At 35.4% G+C, this 17242-nt stretch overlaps 1 protein-coding gene across 1 annotated transcript; it reads left to right on the plus strand.

Moving 5' to 3' along the window:
- Position 1: 1 nt before the first annotated feature.
- LOC137401842 (protein lifeguard 1-like) lies at positions 2–14671 on the plus strand. The gene is made up of 8 exons (XM_068088313.1): positions 2–86; positions 6081–6196; positions 6785–6863; positions 9582–9638; positions 9717–9807; positions 11109–11234; positions 12100–12189; positions 14441–14671. The coding sequence occupies exons 1-8, from the start codon at positions 10–12 to the stop codon at positions 14639–14641; spliced, it is 837 nt and encodes a 278-aa protein (XP_067944414.1). The 5' UTR covers positions 2–9; the 3' UTR covers positions 14642–14671.
- Positions 14672–17242: the final 2571 nt, after the last annotated feature.

The raw sequence follows: 17242 nt of genomic DNA on the forward strand, positions 1-17242 counted from the left end.
ACGCTGCGAATGGTGCGCGGCAGGCCGAAAACAGATGCAAATTTTCACACGAAATGGGCCAAAATTTCTCAATCGGTTTATTTGTGGTAAGTGGTGTTGTAGCTGATTATAGTTGACAAAGAACTAGTATTTAAGCTTCACCGTTTTTGCATCAGAAAGAATAGAGCAACTTTCAGTGAGATTGTTGTGATGGATTTGTTACATGGTTACATGTCGATATTAGATATAATTTGTAACTAACTTTAGTTCGTTTATTTTTAGGGTTATGTAATTTTAAAATCATTTCATTTTACAAGATAATTATCTGTTCAAAGCAACAAGCTCATTCTCTTTCATCCTGAGCTTGAGAGTGCAAGTATTCTATATTAAATAAAAAGATCGTGTTTTATAGTTAACCAGCCGATTTAGTAACGGATGCCTAGAGAGTTATTGAGCGCAACATTCAACATTTTTGGAATATGTAGTATAGGGAATGGTGGTGTGATTGGTTTAAAACTTAATTTGCATGCATTAAAGGTTGTCACTTGAATTTGGGTATGGCATTGGATTGTTATGGGTGGATATGGAGAAATTATGTTATGCGTAACTAATCCGAATCCACACGCAACGTCAGTTTTGAATTTTATTTGTCATTTCATTGTTTTGGACCATGTTAAGTTTGTGTACTTTGTTTTGTCATGTGATAAATTACCTCTTTATTCTATAAGTTCAACAATTAAAATACAGAACTAAAAAAATTGTAAAAAATGATTTTAATGACAAAATGTTAAAATAGCTAATAAAAGTTACACCCACAGATATAATAAACCTTTATTATATCTATGGTTACACCCTTACTCGAAGGGTTGTCCACGTGAAAGGAAGTAGAGAGGATCAGTTGATGATGGAGGAGGCTCCATAGGTAAGAAAAAATAGAGCCTCTAGAGGCAAAGGAACGTGCCACAGCAGGCAGAGGGGCCTCAGCAGGTTCTTGCGAAAAAGAAATAGATCAAACGACTATGAGTCACTGGAGCTGTTCTCTTATACATGTTAGCTAGTGAGAAGGTGTTTAGGCAATTAGGTTCTGCTCTTTATGTTGCATAGGGTTAGCAGTTGAGTGAACTTGTCCTAAGTACGTCATAGGAGTGTAATGATTAAAAATGATGACTAACTCTAATTGTTTTGGTCGTGTCTGGTACAGGTTGGATATCTTTTAATGGTTTTCTGGCATGTCAAATGATGTCAATTGGATGTCATAGGAGTGTAATAATTGGAAATGATGACTAACTCTAATTGTTTTGGTCGTGTCTGGTACAGGTTGGATATCTTTTAATGGTTTTCTGGCATGTCAATTTATGTCGTTTTTCTCACGGGCTGCTTTCACAGGAGGTTTCTAAGCTGCTTGTAGATGAGTATATGATGACTGTTTTTTATGTCTCGTCCTCTAATGTATTAGTTTTCATGTTCATTGTAATATTGCATATATAATTTCTCCAGTGTTTAGGTGTTTCTCCATTAGGCTATCGGCTTTTGCTAATACTTCTATACAACATAGTTGAACTGTCAATTTAGTAAATGATGCCTAGAGGGTTATTGATTGTAACATTCAAAATCTTTGAGATATGTGGTACAGAGAATGATGGTGATGTGATTGGTTTAAAACTTAATTTGGTATTGGTCAAAGGTTGTCACTTGATTTCGGATATGGCAGTCGATCAAAGGCATACTTTCCTTTTTAAAATTTTGTGATTTTAAATAAATGTGACTATCTCAATGCATGTTTTATGTGCAACAGAGCTAGCAGATTATTTCAGGTTATTTAAAATGAAGGAGTAATATTTTATTTCAACAGGTGGCCTTGCATATGGTTGATTTCCTAGAGTCCACAAGACATAAAAGTAAAAATATGTTACCTATCTAAATGTTGTGAATTAAAAGTTTTTTGAGGTTCACAAGCTTTCTATCGTTCTGCACAATTTGGACCTGTCCAAAAGTTTGCAAAGTCAGATTGTTGTGGATGGCCTACGGGTAAAGAGAAAAATCACTGAGTAAAGAGGTGGAAAAGGAATCTGAAGAATGTTGAACAACCTAAAGATTTAGAGGTTTTATCTCTATCCCCATAGAGCTAAAGGTTTCTCCTAATCCAAGATGTGAACTTCTCATCTAGTTAGTCGAAAACAACAAGCCGAGTCCAAGCTTATGCCACAGTAAGATGTGATTGCCTTTTCCTGTCTGAGTGGGCTGTGAGAATTAGTTTACGCACTCATTTCTCTACCTTAAGTAGCCACCATTTTACCATTCATGAGTCTTTGAAAAATTGGGCTAATTGGCTGGTCATCTCAAATGTTTACAGTTGACCAATACCTACACTCTAACTTGATGTTAGGTCCAATGTCATATTGCTGTTCACACAACAAGAACACTAGAAGTTAGTGTTCTTATTCATTACTTGCAAGTTCGGATTGCTAGCTCATTGCTGTGAAAAAAAGTGGAGAACCACTAATGTGTGTAAGGTCTTATTTTTATAAAAATGGTAAAAGTGGTGACAGACTACTCTGCAGTCTATAGAAAATGCTTTTGTAGTCATACAAAAGCCAGTACTCTACTCTGGAAGCTTATTAAACAGACTTACTTTTTTCATGATGGAATGTTAACTCGTCAACCATAGTGGATCATGTCTCTATACCTTTCAGAAAGTTTTTGCGGAACCTAGTTTCCTTACACACTTCTCTGTGTTTCAACCCCATTAGCATGTACATTAGGAGAAAGATATGTATTTTTTAGAATACATGTTGCTTTTGCATAAAAGCAACTTATATTCTAAAAAATACATATCTTTTGGATAAAAGCAACATGTATTCAATGTTCAGTAACCAATCGTTTACACATTGAACACTTGGTCATCAATGGTAATGAGCCTAACAACCTCTATGACAGCATTTGATATAGAGAAACCATCTTGAATTACTTCTTTTGTCCTTGCATGCTAGAGATCATGAGAGGGCATTTGCTACAATCAGCTTGGCATTTTGTGTGGATGTCATGTCAGAATTGTGTGCCATCATTTTTTATGAAACTTTTAGGCACATTTTAGCAGGTTTGCTTTCTCTATTATGTCTAAACACTGCCACTAGAAGCTTGTGATCTGTCTTGACTTCAAACTTCCTGTAGCGACTTAACGGACTGTTTTCAGATGCCCATTAAATCACAACTTTTTTCTAAGTCAAGCATAGCATTATTCAGCAGCTAGGTTCGATGCACTAGATATTTGCTGTATTCCATTGTAAGCAAAAATGAGGGGTCTCAAGATTTTTTCAAGTCGTCTGGGTCGTTACAGACTCCAGCACTAGTCACGCGTATTGTCAATAAACTGCTGTCAGTCTTGGGATTCTTTTGTTACTTTACCAACTGGATTTACCAAATACTGTTTCACCTATTTTCTCCGTAGTGTGGATACAATTTGTTGAAATACTTGCTCTTTAGTTGGGGTGAGCCATGTACAAGAATATCATTTATATGTCAAACCACACACTCATAATCCATAAAAAACATTCTGCTATAATTTCTTAAATATTTCAGACACCAAATAAGAGCTTTCAACAAAGTTTCGATTAAAGGTTTACAGCAACAAAATTCACATTACAGTTATTTGGTATCAAAAGATTCACCATGTCTTACTCTGCGGTGTTGTAAGTGCCAAATATGTGGAAATGTGATTACAAGCTCTTAAAAGCTCAAAACGAACAATTAATCGCCCCCATCACGAGACTGTCGTAGATTAGAATCTTTTTCCAAAAAGACTCAAATGGGACGTAGTTGTACAAGATCGCTTCTGTTTACACTTTCACTCACCCTCATTCATAGAAATATTTTCACAAATATACTTTTTTTATTTACGCATTCAATAAAACCATGTCTATTGTTCTGACGTGTCTATTTTATCGTCATTGTAATGCTGTCACTTTCCGCACTGGTATCTTATAACGTACCGTGAAAATTCGTTTAATAATTTAACCTTAACTCGAAGGAGTGCATATCATCTTCTGATTAACATGATGAGCCTGCTGGTCACCTGTGATAGTCGAAAAATGCTGCAGAAATTATTCGCACTGTTTGGCAAGAAGTATGGGTCACATGGTCAGATTACTTCTAGACGATTAGACCAAGCCGAAACAAAGCTGTAAAGTAGCGAGCATATATATTTGATACGGGGTCTTCGGTAAAACCCGAAGTGTTTGTCATAAACTAGCGCTACGAGAAGTTTTATATTGAGCCTTTTATTGGCCTTTCAATTCACGTGAGAACATCATGTGACAAAACAATAACCAAATGTAATGACTACGTCAGAGAAATAAACTGATTTCAATCTACGGCAGCTTTTCGTTTTTTAGCTTTTAAGAGCTTGTAATCACTTTTCCACATATTTTGCACCTACAACACAGCAGAGTAAGACATGGTGAATCTTTTGATATCAAATAACTGTAATGTGAATTTTGTTGCATGTAAACCTTTAAATTTTTAAGACATAAGGATTTCACAACATCAAAATCAGTATCAACAGTAAGACATACATGTACATTGGCTGTAACTTGTTGTATATTATTAAAATGATTAGTGGAGATTACTAACTTTCCACAAGGAACTCATCAACTCGTCCAATGTTGTTATGTTTTGTTTTCTAAGCTGCACAAAGGATCAGAATTGTCATCGACACCATATTAGAAAAGCTATAACATGTTCTAATATTAATTTTTAGCATCAATCTATATATATAATCTTAACTAGTATACTGGCGGTCTTGTGCCCCCATGAGAGATCGAGATGTGTAATAAGTATGTATGCAACTATTGGCCTGTGTATCGAGGTGGTCAAGAGGCCCAGATGCAGCGGACTTGGCTTGAAGCCAAATATTTAAAGGTTGACTTGCAACAAAATTCACATTACAGTTATTTGGTATCAAAAGATTCACCATGTCTTACTCTGTTGTAAGTGCCAAATATGTGGAAATGTGATTACAAGCTCTCAAAAACGAAAAGCCGCCGTAGATTGGAATCTCCTTATTTCGATGACGTAACCACGAAATTTGGTTATCGTCTTGTCACGTATGTTCTCACGTGAATTCAAAGGCCAATACAAAGCTCAATATAAAACTTATCGTAGTACTAGTTTATGACAAACACTTCGGGTTTCACCGAAGACCCCATATCAAATATAGATGCTCGCTACTTTACAGTTTTGTTTCGGCATTATTCAATCGTCAAGTCGTAATCTGATCATGTGACCCAATACTTCGCAAATAATTTTTGCAGCACTTTTCGATTATCACAGGTGACCAACAGGCTCGTCATGATTATCAGACAATGATATGTACTCCTTCGAGCTAAAGTTAAAAAGTTTAACGATTTTTTACGGTAAGGTATAATATATCAGTGCTAAAAGTGACAGCATTACAATGACGATAAAATAGACGCGTAAGAACAATAGACATGGTTTTATTAAATGCGTGAAGTATATTTGTGAAAGTATTTCGACGAATAAGGTTGCATGAAAGTGTAAACAAAAACCATCTACCACAACTACATCACATTTGAGCCGTTTTGGAAAGAGAATCCAAACTACGCCGGTTTCGTGTGGCTGCGATTAACTGTTTGCTTTTGAGCTTTTAAGAGCTTATAATCACATTTCCACATAATTGGCACCTACAACACAACAGAGTAAGACATGGTGAATCTTTTGATACCAAATAACTGTAATGTGAATTTTGTTTCAAGTCAACCTTTAACAGTACCCTATACATGTTATCTTAACTAGTACACTGGCAGTCTTGTGCGCTATGAGAGATTGGGATGTGTTATAAGTATGCGCGCAATTATTCACCAGTTGATCAAAGTGGACAAGTGGCACAGTTGCAGCTGGGAAGCCAAATATTTAAATTCTGTTCCCGTGTGGTGCAACTTTTTTACGCTTCTAGCGTGGCTTCACCATGAACACAGCTCTTATTATAGTAAGGATTATGCTAACTAGTATTTTAAACTGTTTATAGAGTTTCTGATTACTCAGCTTTGGTATCTACATGTATGCACCCTTGTTTTTGCCTTCAGGTCTTTGCTGCAAGAGAGGAGCTACAATATTTTTCCACTCGAGACAGAGATGGATGAAGAGTCATTGGTTGGAGAAAGAACAGTCTTTGAGTTCAACGAGAAGACAATTAGACTTGGTAAGAGAAGGACTTATCAAGCTGGTAGAAATGTGTTAAAGTGAGTTAGCTAGGAGTGTTACTGGGATTAGTATTTGCTTTTCTAGCAACCTCCACTGTGATCTACCTACGGTAAGTTTTTTAATTGGAAGCCAAAGAACAAAGTGGATCAAGCAGTAATGCAACAAATTCTCATAAATTGTTCATGGATTTCATAGTTTTTTTTTACTAGTGGTTTCAATAAAAGTTGATGAGATTCTATCGCATTCTATATGCCCATGATATATTTTACTTTGAACGGACAATCAATGAAAAATTAAAAGCTTTTTGAAAGGACTTGAACCCATGACTTCAAGACTCAAAAAGCATGTATTCCAAGTTTTACACTGAGTTTTATTGTGTCATTGAAATGATGACATATTATTATTCTTTGTATTCTTGTTTTATTTAAAACTATATTTAAAATATTTTTAAATTATAGTTTAAATATTTAAAATTGTTTTAAGGCAGAGACTATAGTGAGTTTTTAAACTTTAGATGAGAAACTCCCTAAACATGTCACTGTCTTCTCTCTTTACACTGTTTTCACATTTTCCTTATTGCTTGTAGGCTTCATACGGAAAGTCTATGCTATCCTAACATTGCAGCTGCTATCTACAGCTGGTATAATAGCGCTACTGCTCTATGTGTGAGTATGATAAGGTATACAGTCAAACATGGATAACTCGTCCACGAATAGCTCGAACACATGGTTAATTCGAACTGTTTCTTTGGTCTGTTCCCACGTAATGATAAATTGCTATAGATAACTCGAACTCAACACTGTTAATTCGAACTGTTTTTTTGCCCAACGGCTACCGAAACGGTTGTTATCGCTTTAGAAAATCACTTTATTCAAAGCCATAGAGGTAAACTTCATCTTTTCGTAATTCATAAGCGTCGTTATTACCACCATCGGCAAAATATTTTTGTCAACGACTTTTCTAAAGGTTTGGTGAAATTTGATTTATACTGATATACGATGAATAGCACGGGCTAGCCGGGTCACGCGCGCAAGGATTTTCGCCACGCACATACAAAACAAAAATCGCATGTTGTTTTTGTTTTGTATGTGCGTGGCGAAAATCCTTGAGTGCGTGACCCGGCTAGCCCGTGATGAATAGTTTTCCGACGTTGATTCCGTGTTGAATCAACGTCGGAATGTTGAATGTTTAAAACGTCTTAAAAACTGTTGTAATTAAACGTATACGTTGTCTTAGCTACAAAAAACTATTCATCGTTTGACCTAAACACAGAATACGTGTGTACATTCAATAAGTATCTATTAAAAAAGCGTGAGTGATATAGAATGTACTGTAAAACCTCGTAAAACTTCTAAGTGAACTGCCTCGGAGTGTTGCTCTTAACAAATCTTAGGTAAAGTAAGGTAATCTTTGCATAAACTTTAAGAAAAAACGGCAAAATTGATCGTGGGTAAAACCCCAAAAGAAAAAAATGTCTTTTCTTTTGAGCATTTCAACAACGATCAAGTTTTCAATGTCAATCTGAAAAACGTCCTGGCAATAACATCACCTCAAACAACAAACCAATCTCAAGTGATAGAAAAATCTCTATACTTTTTCATAAAAACGTTTTAAACTTTACATTAGAAGCATTTAATTTGAAACAAGCCATTTGTGCTTTTGATTTATATTATAGTTTGTATATGTACATGTATCTACTAATAAATAAGTAAATATATGGACTTGTGACAGTGCTCTGATAACTTGAATGCTCTGATAATTCGAACACTTTTGCTCGGTCCCATGAAGTTCGAGTTATCCATGTTTGACTGTATTTAGTTTATGTAACTGATTTGGTGACAGAACGCATGGTAGGCTTTACTCATAGTTACAACTCGTACTAAGTGAATCGTTTGCCCTACTGAACAAGTGTTATGATATTGTTGTTTGCACTGTTTGTAAATTGAAAGAATTGAAATATGTTTAAAGTGGCATTTAACTTTATTAAATATATGAGCTAGCCGTGTGTCTCACTACATGCGAGTGGGCTGTTATCACGGTTAGTGTTACATTTGAATAATACTTTTACTGTGGTTTTAAAACTGTCGACTATTCCCTACATGTTTTATACACACTTGCTAAGAACAACTTGGACAACTTCTACAATAAGGTGCTCTCCTTATTGATAATCATCTAGGTGCAATGTGACTTGAAAGCTGTTTTTTGTACTAAAACTCTAGTTTGACGATTTCCTGTCAGATTACAGACTAATTTGAGTTAACTGATTTGCCGAAAGGAGCGATTTAAAGTTGAGATTTTTTCCTGTCAGCATTCTGGTAGTTGGGTTCCAACCTACGGTTCACAGATTAGTTGCCCGAAACCGAATATATACCACAAAATTGTTCATTACTGCCTACAAAATATAGAATTAAGAGTTATTTGCCCTCATTGCAACTGAACGCAGTATTCGAGTAGACAACTCCTTTCATTGCCTAATTTAATTTGTCAACGTTTACCAAGCTTTCAAAAGTCAGAGAACGCACTTTCCTTTGTGCACTCTCTGAATTGGTTCTACGTTGAGTTGAGGTACTTGCTTGCATAAAAGGCAGGTGTGTTATTCGAGCACTTTGCACTAGCATATGGTACCGTAATCGTGATATGGTGACAAAATAATTTAGTGTTTGACTTCCTATCCTTACTCTATCCCTGCAGCTACATAGTATTACATGGTCAAAGTAAACACTTCCTTTGCATGAAAGGTCTCTCGTATAGATGGTAAATATGCAACCTGATGTTTAATTGTGTCTGACATTCAGGCTCTGAAGTAGGGTTTTTCTTATTTACTTGCCTAAAGGTGAACTTACACTTTTAAAGTGATGCAAATAAAAATAATACCAAGATTCAATTTGGTGTAATTTTTGTGTTGTCAGACCTACCCAGTCCAGAGACATAATAGTTTGAATGAGATGCTTTCTTGGAATGCTCAAATTCACACATGACATCCATAGTTGCCCTTCGACAGACAGACAGGATGGAGACTCGTAACGTTGCATCGTGAACACAATAGCTGACATTAATAACTAGAGAGACAAGCAGCCTTGCAACTAGTGATGTCATTTCAGCACATATTTTTCTATTGAGCAGTTTAACCGTGATTAAATTTTAATCTTAAGCCATCCTGGCAGTCAGATTACATCATAAACATCTATACTTTCTAGTAAGATCTACTATAATTTTGTGCAAGCTCGTTTTTTTGTAGTTTCATCATGTAGGTTTGGCCTGTCATACTCTACTATGCTGCCCATGTGGATGTAAAATAGAGTTTCTTCAGGTTTAAAACTACATGTATATGTATTTCAACTATTCTGTTATTCCTTGATCACAAACTCGCCCATCCTTTGTAGGCCTGCTTGCAAAGATTATATGATCAGCCATGGATCTTGGGTGTGGGGCGTGTCTCTGTGAGTATACCATGTAACAGTCTCACCTTCTTGCGCTTTTATGTTAACAAAAAATAAACTTTTTTGCTTGTTTGCTAGAGGCGGAGTGCTCGTCTTCAGTATAATAATTAGCTGCTGTGAGTCTGTGAGGAGGAAATGGCCTACCAACATCATCTGTCTTGCTGTGTTCGTAAGTATTGTCTTCTATGCACATGTGTGTGCTGTTGTAGGTGTCATTCTATGGTGAGCTAGACTTTAATGTGTATAACTCTATTATAAGTAGCTCTATTGTGTGTATAACTCTATTATGTAGAGCTCTATTGTGGGTATAACTCTATGATGTATAACTCTATTGTATATATAACTCTATTGTGATTATTTCTAATGTGTGTCTAACTCTATTTTGAATAACTCATATGTGTATATAACTCTATGATGTATAACTCTATTGTATGTATAACCCTATTATGAACAACTCTATTGTGGGCATAACTTTATTAGAAATAACTCTATTGTGTGTATAACTCAATTATGAATCTCTCTATTGTGCGTATAACTCTATTAAAAATGACTCTATTGTGCGTATAACTCTATTAAAAATGACTCTATTGTGCGTATAACTCTATTTTGAATATGTGTATTGTCATATATGTATAACTCTACTATGTGTATAACTCTATTATGTATAACTTCATTATCTGCATACCTTTTTTGCATAACTCTCTTGTGATTATAACTCTTATGTTTAAATAACACAATTTTGTTTATAGCTCTATCGTCAGTATAAATATATTTTGCATATAGCTTTGTTATATGTGTAGCTGTATTGTGTATAGCACTATCAAGTACATAACTTTGATATTTATGCTTCATTTTGTGAATACTCTATGTTGCATATTTAAATATACCTTGTGCATAGATATAGTTATATGTGTGTATAACTCCATTGTATCCTACTGTGCGTATAAAGGAATGGCCATACATTTGAATGTTTGGCCAATATACAGCCGGTATGAATATTATTTGAAACAAAGAATGCTGATAGAACATCATGAAGCAAACATCGTTGTGCATTTGTATTGTCTCTAGCTATATTCTGTGCTTAACTCTATTATAAGCCTGACTTGATTACATTCATCCTATGTATAACACATGTAGTACACATAACTCTATTGTTTGTCTGACTCTATTGTGTGCATACCTCTATTGTGTTAAGTATTTTGTTGATTTATGATAGATTGCCTACAGTTGTAGATATTGGTAGCTTTGTACTGAGGTACAAGCCTTATACACATTAGAACATAATATGTAGGTGTATGTTTATATATATATAGTTTTAGAATTACACAATATATTTACATTATATACATGGCAGTTATCATTTATACATTGCTCTATAGTCAGATTTAGTTGATTTCGTGCTCCTGCTGTGTACAATGCCGCTTCGCTGTATCGTGTGTCATGGGTTTTTCAAAGTATCTGTGCTTGTAGACATTGTTTGAGGCCGTATTTCTTGGAGCGGTGACAAGCACATACGACTCTGACGCCGTTCTTATAGCAGCTGGTGTGACCCTCGTCATAACAGCCGGTCTCACCATATTTGCCCTCCAATCAAAGGTAAAAACATCACATAGCGACTTTTGACATTTTGCAAAAGAAATTTTCATGCTAGCTCTACTGAGAAGTTACTATAAATGTACCCATGCAGTAACATATGTTTATGTAGAAAGAATGGATAATTTTACGCTTAAAAGACAAGCCTAAGTATTGCAAAGTGAATGCACTTGCAAAATCAAAATACTCTCACGAAATCTCATCCTAATATTTTTTTTTCAAAATATTTTGGTATTATATAAAATAGATATCAAAAGGATACCTATGAAAAGTTTTAAAAACCATAATGATGGGACTGAAGAGATCATAGTTTAATTGAGATAAACATTTGTTTAAAACAATGAAACTCTCAGAAACCGCTTGTAAGCAGCTACTGTAGAGAGATTTTGCTACGGAACTATATTACAATTGGCTAGTGTATGAGTTATACACTAAATATCTGGTCCCATTTCAATCAAGGTCACAAAGTGTTAACCTTAGTATCTTAAATTCATATTAGTCAAATTGGGTCCCATTCGTTCTGAAAAATGGGACCCATCAAACTAGAGATTTGGTGTGCCCCTAAGACAATATCTTGTTTTTGTTAAAGGTGGTCGAGTTTATCTATTGTTTTTCTTGTATTTAATTATCAAGATTTATTCCGTCTCTGCTGCATGTATGACACTATATTTTGGAATTAAATATGAACTGCGCATGGGATTTGGCACATGAGTGATTGTGGAAGGCACACCCTTCCTAAGACCACCAATGGTCCTTCTGGGATTTGAACCACTGACCTACTGACCTACTGATTATATACCAGCGCACTATCTACTGAACCACGGCTGTTCCGTAATGATCCTCTAATAAGTCATTATCTGTATTGCAGTGGGACTTCACAGCTTGTGGAGGAGTGCTTCTAGTGTTGCTGCTTAGTCTCATCGGCTTTGGAATTGTCCTCTCCTTTGTCAGGAGTGAAGTAAGTTCCCCTTCAGGGCAGTCTTGTGAATACCATTTGATGTAACATAGTTAGCTGGCACTTGTGTCATGTGACCATAAGAACACTTGTTGTTATAATATAAGAAATTTGAGATGTGAGAAAAATTCAGAGGATTTTTTGCCTTGAGATATGAAACAAAATTGAGATACAAGTGGGTTCCGATGCGGCAGTTAGGTGGCTAAGTAGGCTCGCTTACGAGACCAGCATTGCTCGGTCTTTCTTGTAATTTCAGTTTGAAAAGCTTTTAAAAAGGTCGGCTACAAGTTAAGGTGATATTGAAGGAAAAAGAAAATCCTGATTCCGTGCTGAAATCCGATAATGAAAATCAAGTTAGAATTGCCGTAAATTTTGGGTAACGTAACACCAAAATTGTTTTCAGGTGTAAGCTAAGTTTGTTTGAATTAAATTTCTAGTTTATATTACGTAGCGTCACAAAAGTGTAGCGTACCGAACCCGTTGCCACCAAGTCTCTCTCACACCGTCATTAGCAGCTACTGTCTGTCTCGAAGGTGTGAACTTTATCCCGTATATTACATAATAATGTTCCATTTTAATTGTAGACATAACCACTAGATAGTATTTGTTACTTTGTGAGTGTAGGTGATGAATTAGAACAATTAGAAACTCATTTTTCCATTGCGCTATCATGTTTTAGGTGGTTTTGTCAGAGGATGTGAACGAATTAATTTGTATTTGGTTCTTTTATATAAGATAATTTGACTTTAGATACAAGATAATTGACATCTGCGCTTTACCCGGAACACAATAAGCTCGATTGCCGAGATATGACTGTATTTACGAAAATCATTTTTGTCAAATATGCAGTAATTTATGTTCTCAAAGTAACAGTTTTATTATTTTAGTTGATTATGTGATATATATTATTTTATTTCAAAAACGATGATTTGTAGCAAATCACCTTATTCTGGATTATTGGGTGTGAAAAGTAAATTGGTGGCAACTTTCTGATAAATGTTCAGATGAGTTTGTTTGCTGTATGTCCAGTTATAGCGATAAAAAATGCACAAAAGCCCACTCCACACTGGAATTGAACTTGAAAGCAACAATTTTGCACACTTATGCACTAACCACTCCCCCACAGCCTATTTTCCTTACTATGGAATAATTGTGGACATATTTATAACACCTGCCTATCTTTAATAGCAATTGGTTAAAATACCCGTGCTTCAGCTAGCGCGCTTCAACTACTACGAGAAAAATATGTGAAAAATAGACTTCCTCAACATTCTATAAATAGATGTACAGTCAAACTCGGATAACTCGCCCTCGGATAGCTTGAACACATGGTTAACTTGAGCGGATTTATTTGGTCAGCAATGATAAATTGCTTTAGATAACTCGAACAGTTTTTTGCCCAACGGCTCAGCTACCGAAACGGTTGTTATCGCTTTAGAATATTACTTTATACAGAACCATAGAGATAAACATCAACTTTTAGGAGTTCTTAGGCGTCGTTATTACCATCATCGGCAAAATATTTTCGTTAACGACTTTTCTAAAGGCTTGCAAAAAAATAAATTTGACCAAACATCCTCTTTGCAATGGCCCTTCGAAAACAAGGATTATCGAGGTAACCTTCGAATAAACTTAAAGTAAAATCAGCGAAATTAATCTTGGTTAAAACGCTCACGAGAAAAAGTGTCTTTTTCTCCTGAGCGTTTTAACCAAGATCAATTTTGCCACTTTTAACCTGAGAACGTTCTGGCAGTCACATCACCTAAACCAACAAACAAATCTCAAGTGATAGAAAAATATCTATACTTTCTGATAAAAGATTTTAAAACTTAACATAAGAGGCCTTTTAACCTGCAACAAACAGTCTATGCTTTTTGATGTACACTGTATATATAGTTTGTATATGTACATTTATCTACTAATAAATACATGCACTTGTGACAGTGCTCTGATAACTTGAACGCTCTGATAAATTGAACACTTTCACTCGGTCCCGTGAAGTTTGAGTTATCCAAGTTTCACTGTAGATCTAGCATAAACTAAATAAAACTTATAGCACACAGAAATAAACAAACACCTTCATTTAAAAGTTAGAATGGTAAACGTTGTCTATTTTGATTAAAAATAAATAATCTATGCAAAAACTTTTTTATTGCCTTTGCAACACCCGGCATTCAACTAGTATATACAAAAATCTATATATGCGTTTACGCTAGCATTTTCATCACATTACTGTTATCCTTCACATTTGCAGGTAGCTACCATAGCCTATGCCTCTATGGGAGCCCTCGTATTTGGGCTATATCTGGTCTTTGATACACAACTAATGCTTGGAGGCAAACACAAGTACAGTCTCTCACCCGAGGAGTATGTCTTTGCAGCCCTCAACCTTTACATTGATGTTATAAACATATTTTTATACATTCTAACTATTGTACAGAGCAGCCGTGACTAGATTTCATTGTAATTATGTTTGTTACTGGGTATTGCCAATGCTAGGATAGTAAACTTGAAAATAAAAGTTATATGTCAGACAATCTCAAAAACGTCGTTATGTTTCATGAAAAAACCTTTCCAAAGAACATCCTTAAAAAGATATATCGCTACATCTATGACATCAGCTCAGATGCAAACAGCCTGTCAGGAGTTGTCTTTACTTGTCGGCTGTCTGCTAATAAGACCTAAAGATGTATTGGCTACGCACTTGCTTAAATTGTAAATTAGCATAAATGTAAACGGACAGATCGGAGTTGTCTTTTCTTGACGGCTGTCTGCTTATAGTCCTTAAGAAGTGTATTGTTCCTTTACTTGGTGAAATCACAGCCAAAGCTTACACTTTATTCCTTTGCATAAATTTGCTTTGTTTCAAAAATTTTATCACCGAGTTATTAAATGAGCTCAAGGAAAGACAATGAATGTAATCATAAAAGTTCACTTCGACTCAGCAATTAAGGCTCAGCGCTACAGCTATATGATTGGTCAACTGTCAGTGAGAAGTGGAGTGTAAAAGACAAACATGTGGACCACCCAACTACAGCTGATGACTTTCTCAAGAATATATTATATAATCTTTACTATAATAAGAGCCGTGTCCATTCCTCTGTATTAAGCCACCCTTAGAGGCTAGGATAAGGATTGCTTCCAATGGGATTTGAACTTCCAAGTTTCTGCTTGATGCACAGCCACTACAACCTGCACCAATCAATTTTGGAATAATTGTGCCCTGAACTGCCAGGTTACTAGTTTAATATAATTTTGGCAATGCGTCCGTAACTATAAGATGAGCACAGTAGATTAGATAGAGATGCAAGATTCAAGGGAAGTTTATGTTCTCTAATTCAGTTGGATTGAAAGAGCGAGATATTCCTGAGCTTAAATAAAGCATAGGAAAGTGTGAGAAATAGGCGATAAGAAAATTAGGAAAACGCAAAACTTTGTGTTTCTGGGTAACAAGTAACTCAAGTTGTCTCCCAGTTTTGTCTGTGGTAAACAATACAAAAAAACTTTGTTGTCTTATTGACAATAACTTCATTTCAAACAAATTTTTTCTAAATTATGCCATGCAAGAATCGTATAACAAAGATTCGTAAACAAAAAAAGCAACACCCACTAAAATCAAATGAATAGTTTAGTAGAGAAGCACATAGCTTCTCTGATGTGCCAGCAACACTTACTGTGTCAAAAAGTTCGTCGCACATTTTCTGTAGACCAGTGATGTCATTAAAAGTATCTGAAACAAGAAAGTTCTGTTGGCACATCTGACAGAGTTACACAAGTTAGTTGTATTTGTTATAACCAGCAAAATTAAATGGGTCAATTTAGAACTCTATCGGGGTATGAAAGCATGTTTTGCTTCTGGAACATTTTTAGCATTGGTGGAAAGCAGTGTGAATATATTATAGAACGCAAGAACTACATGAGAGATCAGATCCAATCAGGTGCCTTAAATGGGCCTCAAACTCTATATGTTGAGAAAGTTTCAAGAATTTATTTGAGAAATTGTTGAAACAATTTAAAGTTGAATACATTTCTTACGACCACCGGTGGCTTTGCTAAGAACCAGACTCCAACCTGTATTTGGAGGACTGTTCATTCATGGTAGCTTCTCATGACACAGGTCAGAGCCACTTAGTACATGGTGAGTCAACACAAGTGAACAGCAGAAACAAAGGAAAGAGCCACACTTTAGTGGAAGCAGTCAAACAGGGCCTACTTTTCTACCATGACAAACACAAATGAATTACATGTTGCTAAGAAGTTATCGGACTTTTTTCAATGTCCATAAAAAGCTGATTTTGCAGATGAAAACCAGTTTAAAACTGTCAATTCTGACAGTTTCAGCAAATTTTCACTAATTTTTCACATGAGCTGTTCGGTTATTGATCATTATCGATTATTAATGTGAGTGGTTATAATCATAGACCTCACTAATTTCCAGTGTATATATGGCATTTTAGGATAAGAGATGAGTGGGGACAGAAGATCAGAAGAATGTGACCTACTACAAATCGTATGTTTTAGGGCATGTTCATCATGTAGCTTTACATTTTTGTTAATATATTTTTTCACATGCATTAAGATGGACTGTTAAGACTGTTATATTTCAGGATGCAATATTTACTAGCCAATTGATACACACGCAACAGCTAGTTTTTATTATATCTGCCCTACTTTAACTGAGGCACATTACAGTCTTACTTGTGTCTGGAGGATATTTCCTAACTGTTCTAAGTGTTAATCTCATATGTTAAATTCAATGGATGAATTTGCCTGCCTGTTTTATACTAATAACCCTGTATATTTTGTTCATATTTGTACGCATTATTTTTGTGTTTGTATGCATGGTTGTTCTGATTTGCTGTATACAGGGCACAACTAAACAAATAAAAATCAACTGGTGAAAACATCTATCCATTTGTCCGCCATCCATATATCCAACCCAGATACTAGAACACTTATTGTATGGCGGTAAAAATAAATGAACACGAATACACAAACTAATAAACAAATGGCCCAGCATCTGAACAACCGAAGTCAACCACTCAACAAATGAATG

The sequence above is a fragment of the Watersipora subatra genome, chromosome 8 (assembly GCF_963576615.1).
Source record: "Watersipora subatra chromosome 8, tzWatSuba1.1, whole genome shotgun sequence".
NCBI classification, from domain to species: Eukaryota; Metazoa; Bryozoa; class Gymnolaemata; order Cheilostomatida; family Watersiporidae; genus Watersipora; species Watersipora subatra.

What these genes read in the sequence shown, in the direction of transcription:
- LOC137401842 (XM_068088313.1), top strand. Translation starts at nt 10, where the DNA reads ATGGTGCGCGGCAGGCCGAAAACAGATGCAAATTTTCACACGAAATGG. An exon ending in CGAGAAGACAATTAGACTTG is followed by an intron (nt 6,197 to 6,784) that starts GTAAGAGAAGGA and finishes TATTGCTTGTAG; the next exon opens with GCTTCATACGGAAAGTCTAT. An exon ending in TATTTGCCCTCCAATCAAAG is followed by an intron (nt 11,235 to 12,099) that starts GTAAAAACATCA and finishes TCTGTATTGCAG; the next exon opens with TGGGACTTCACAGCTTGTGG.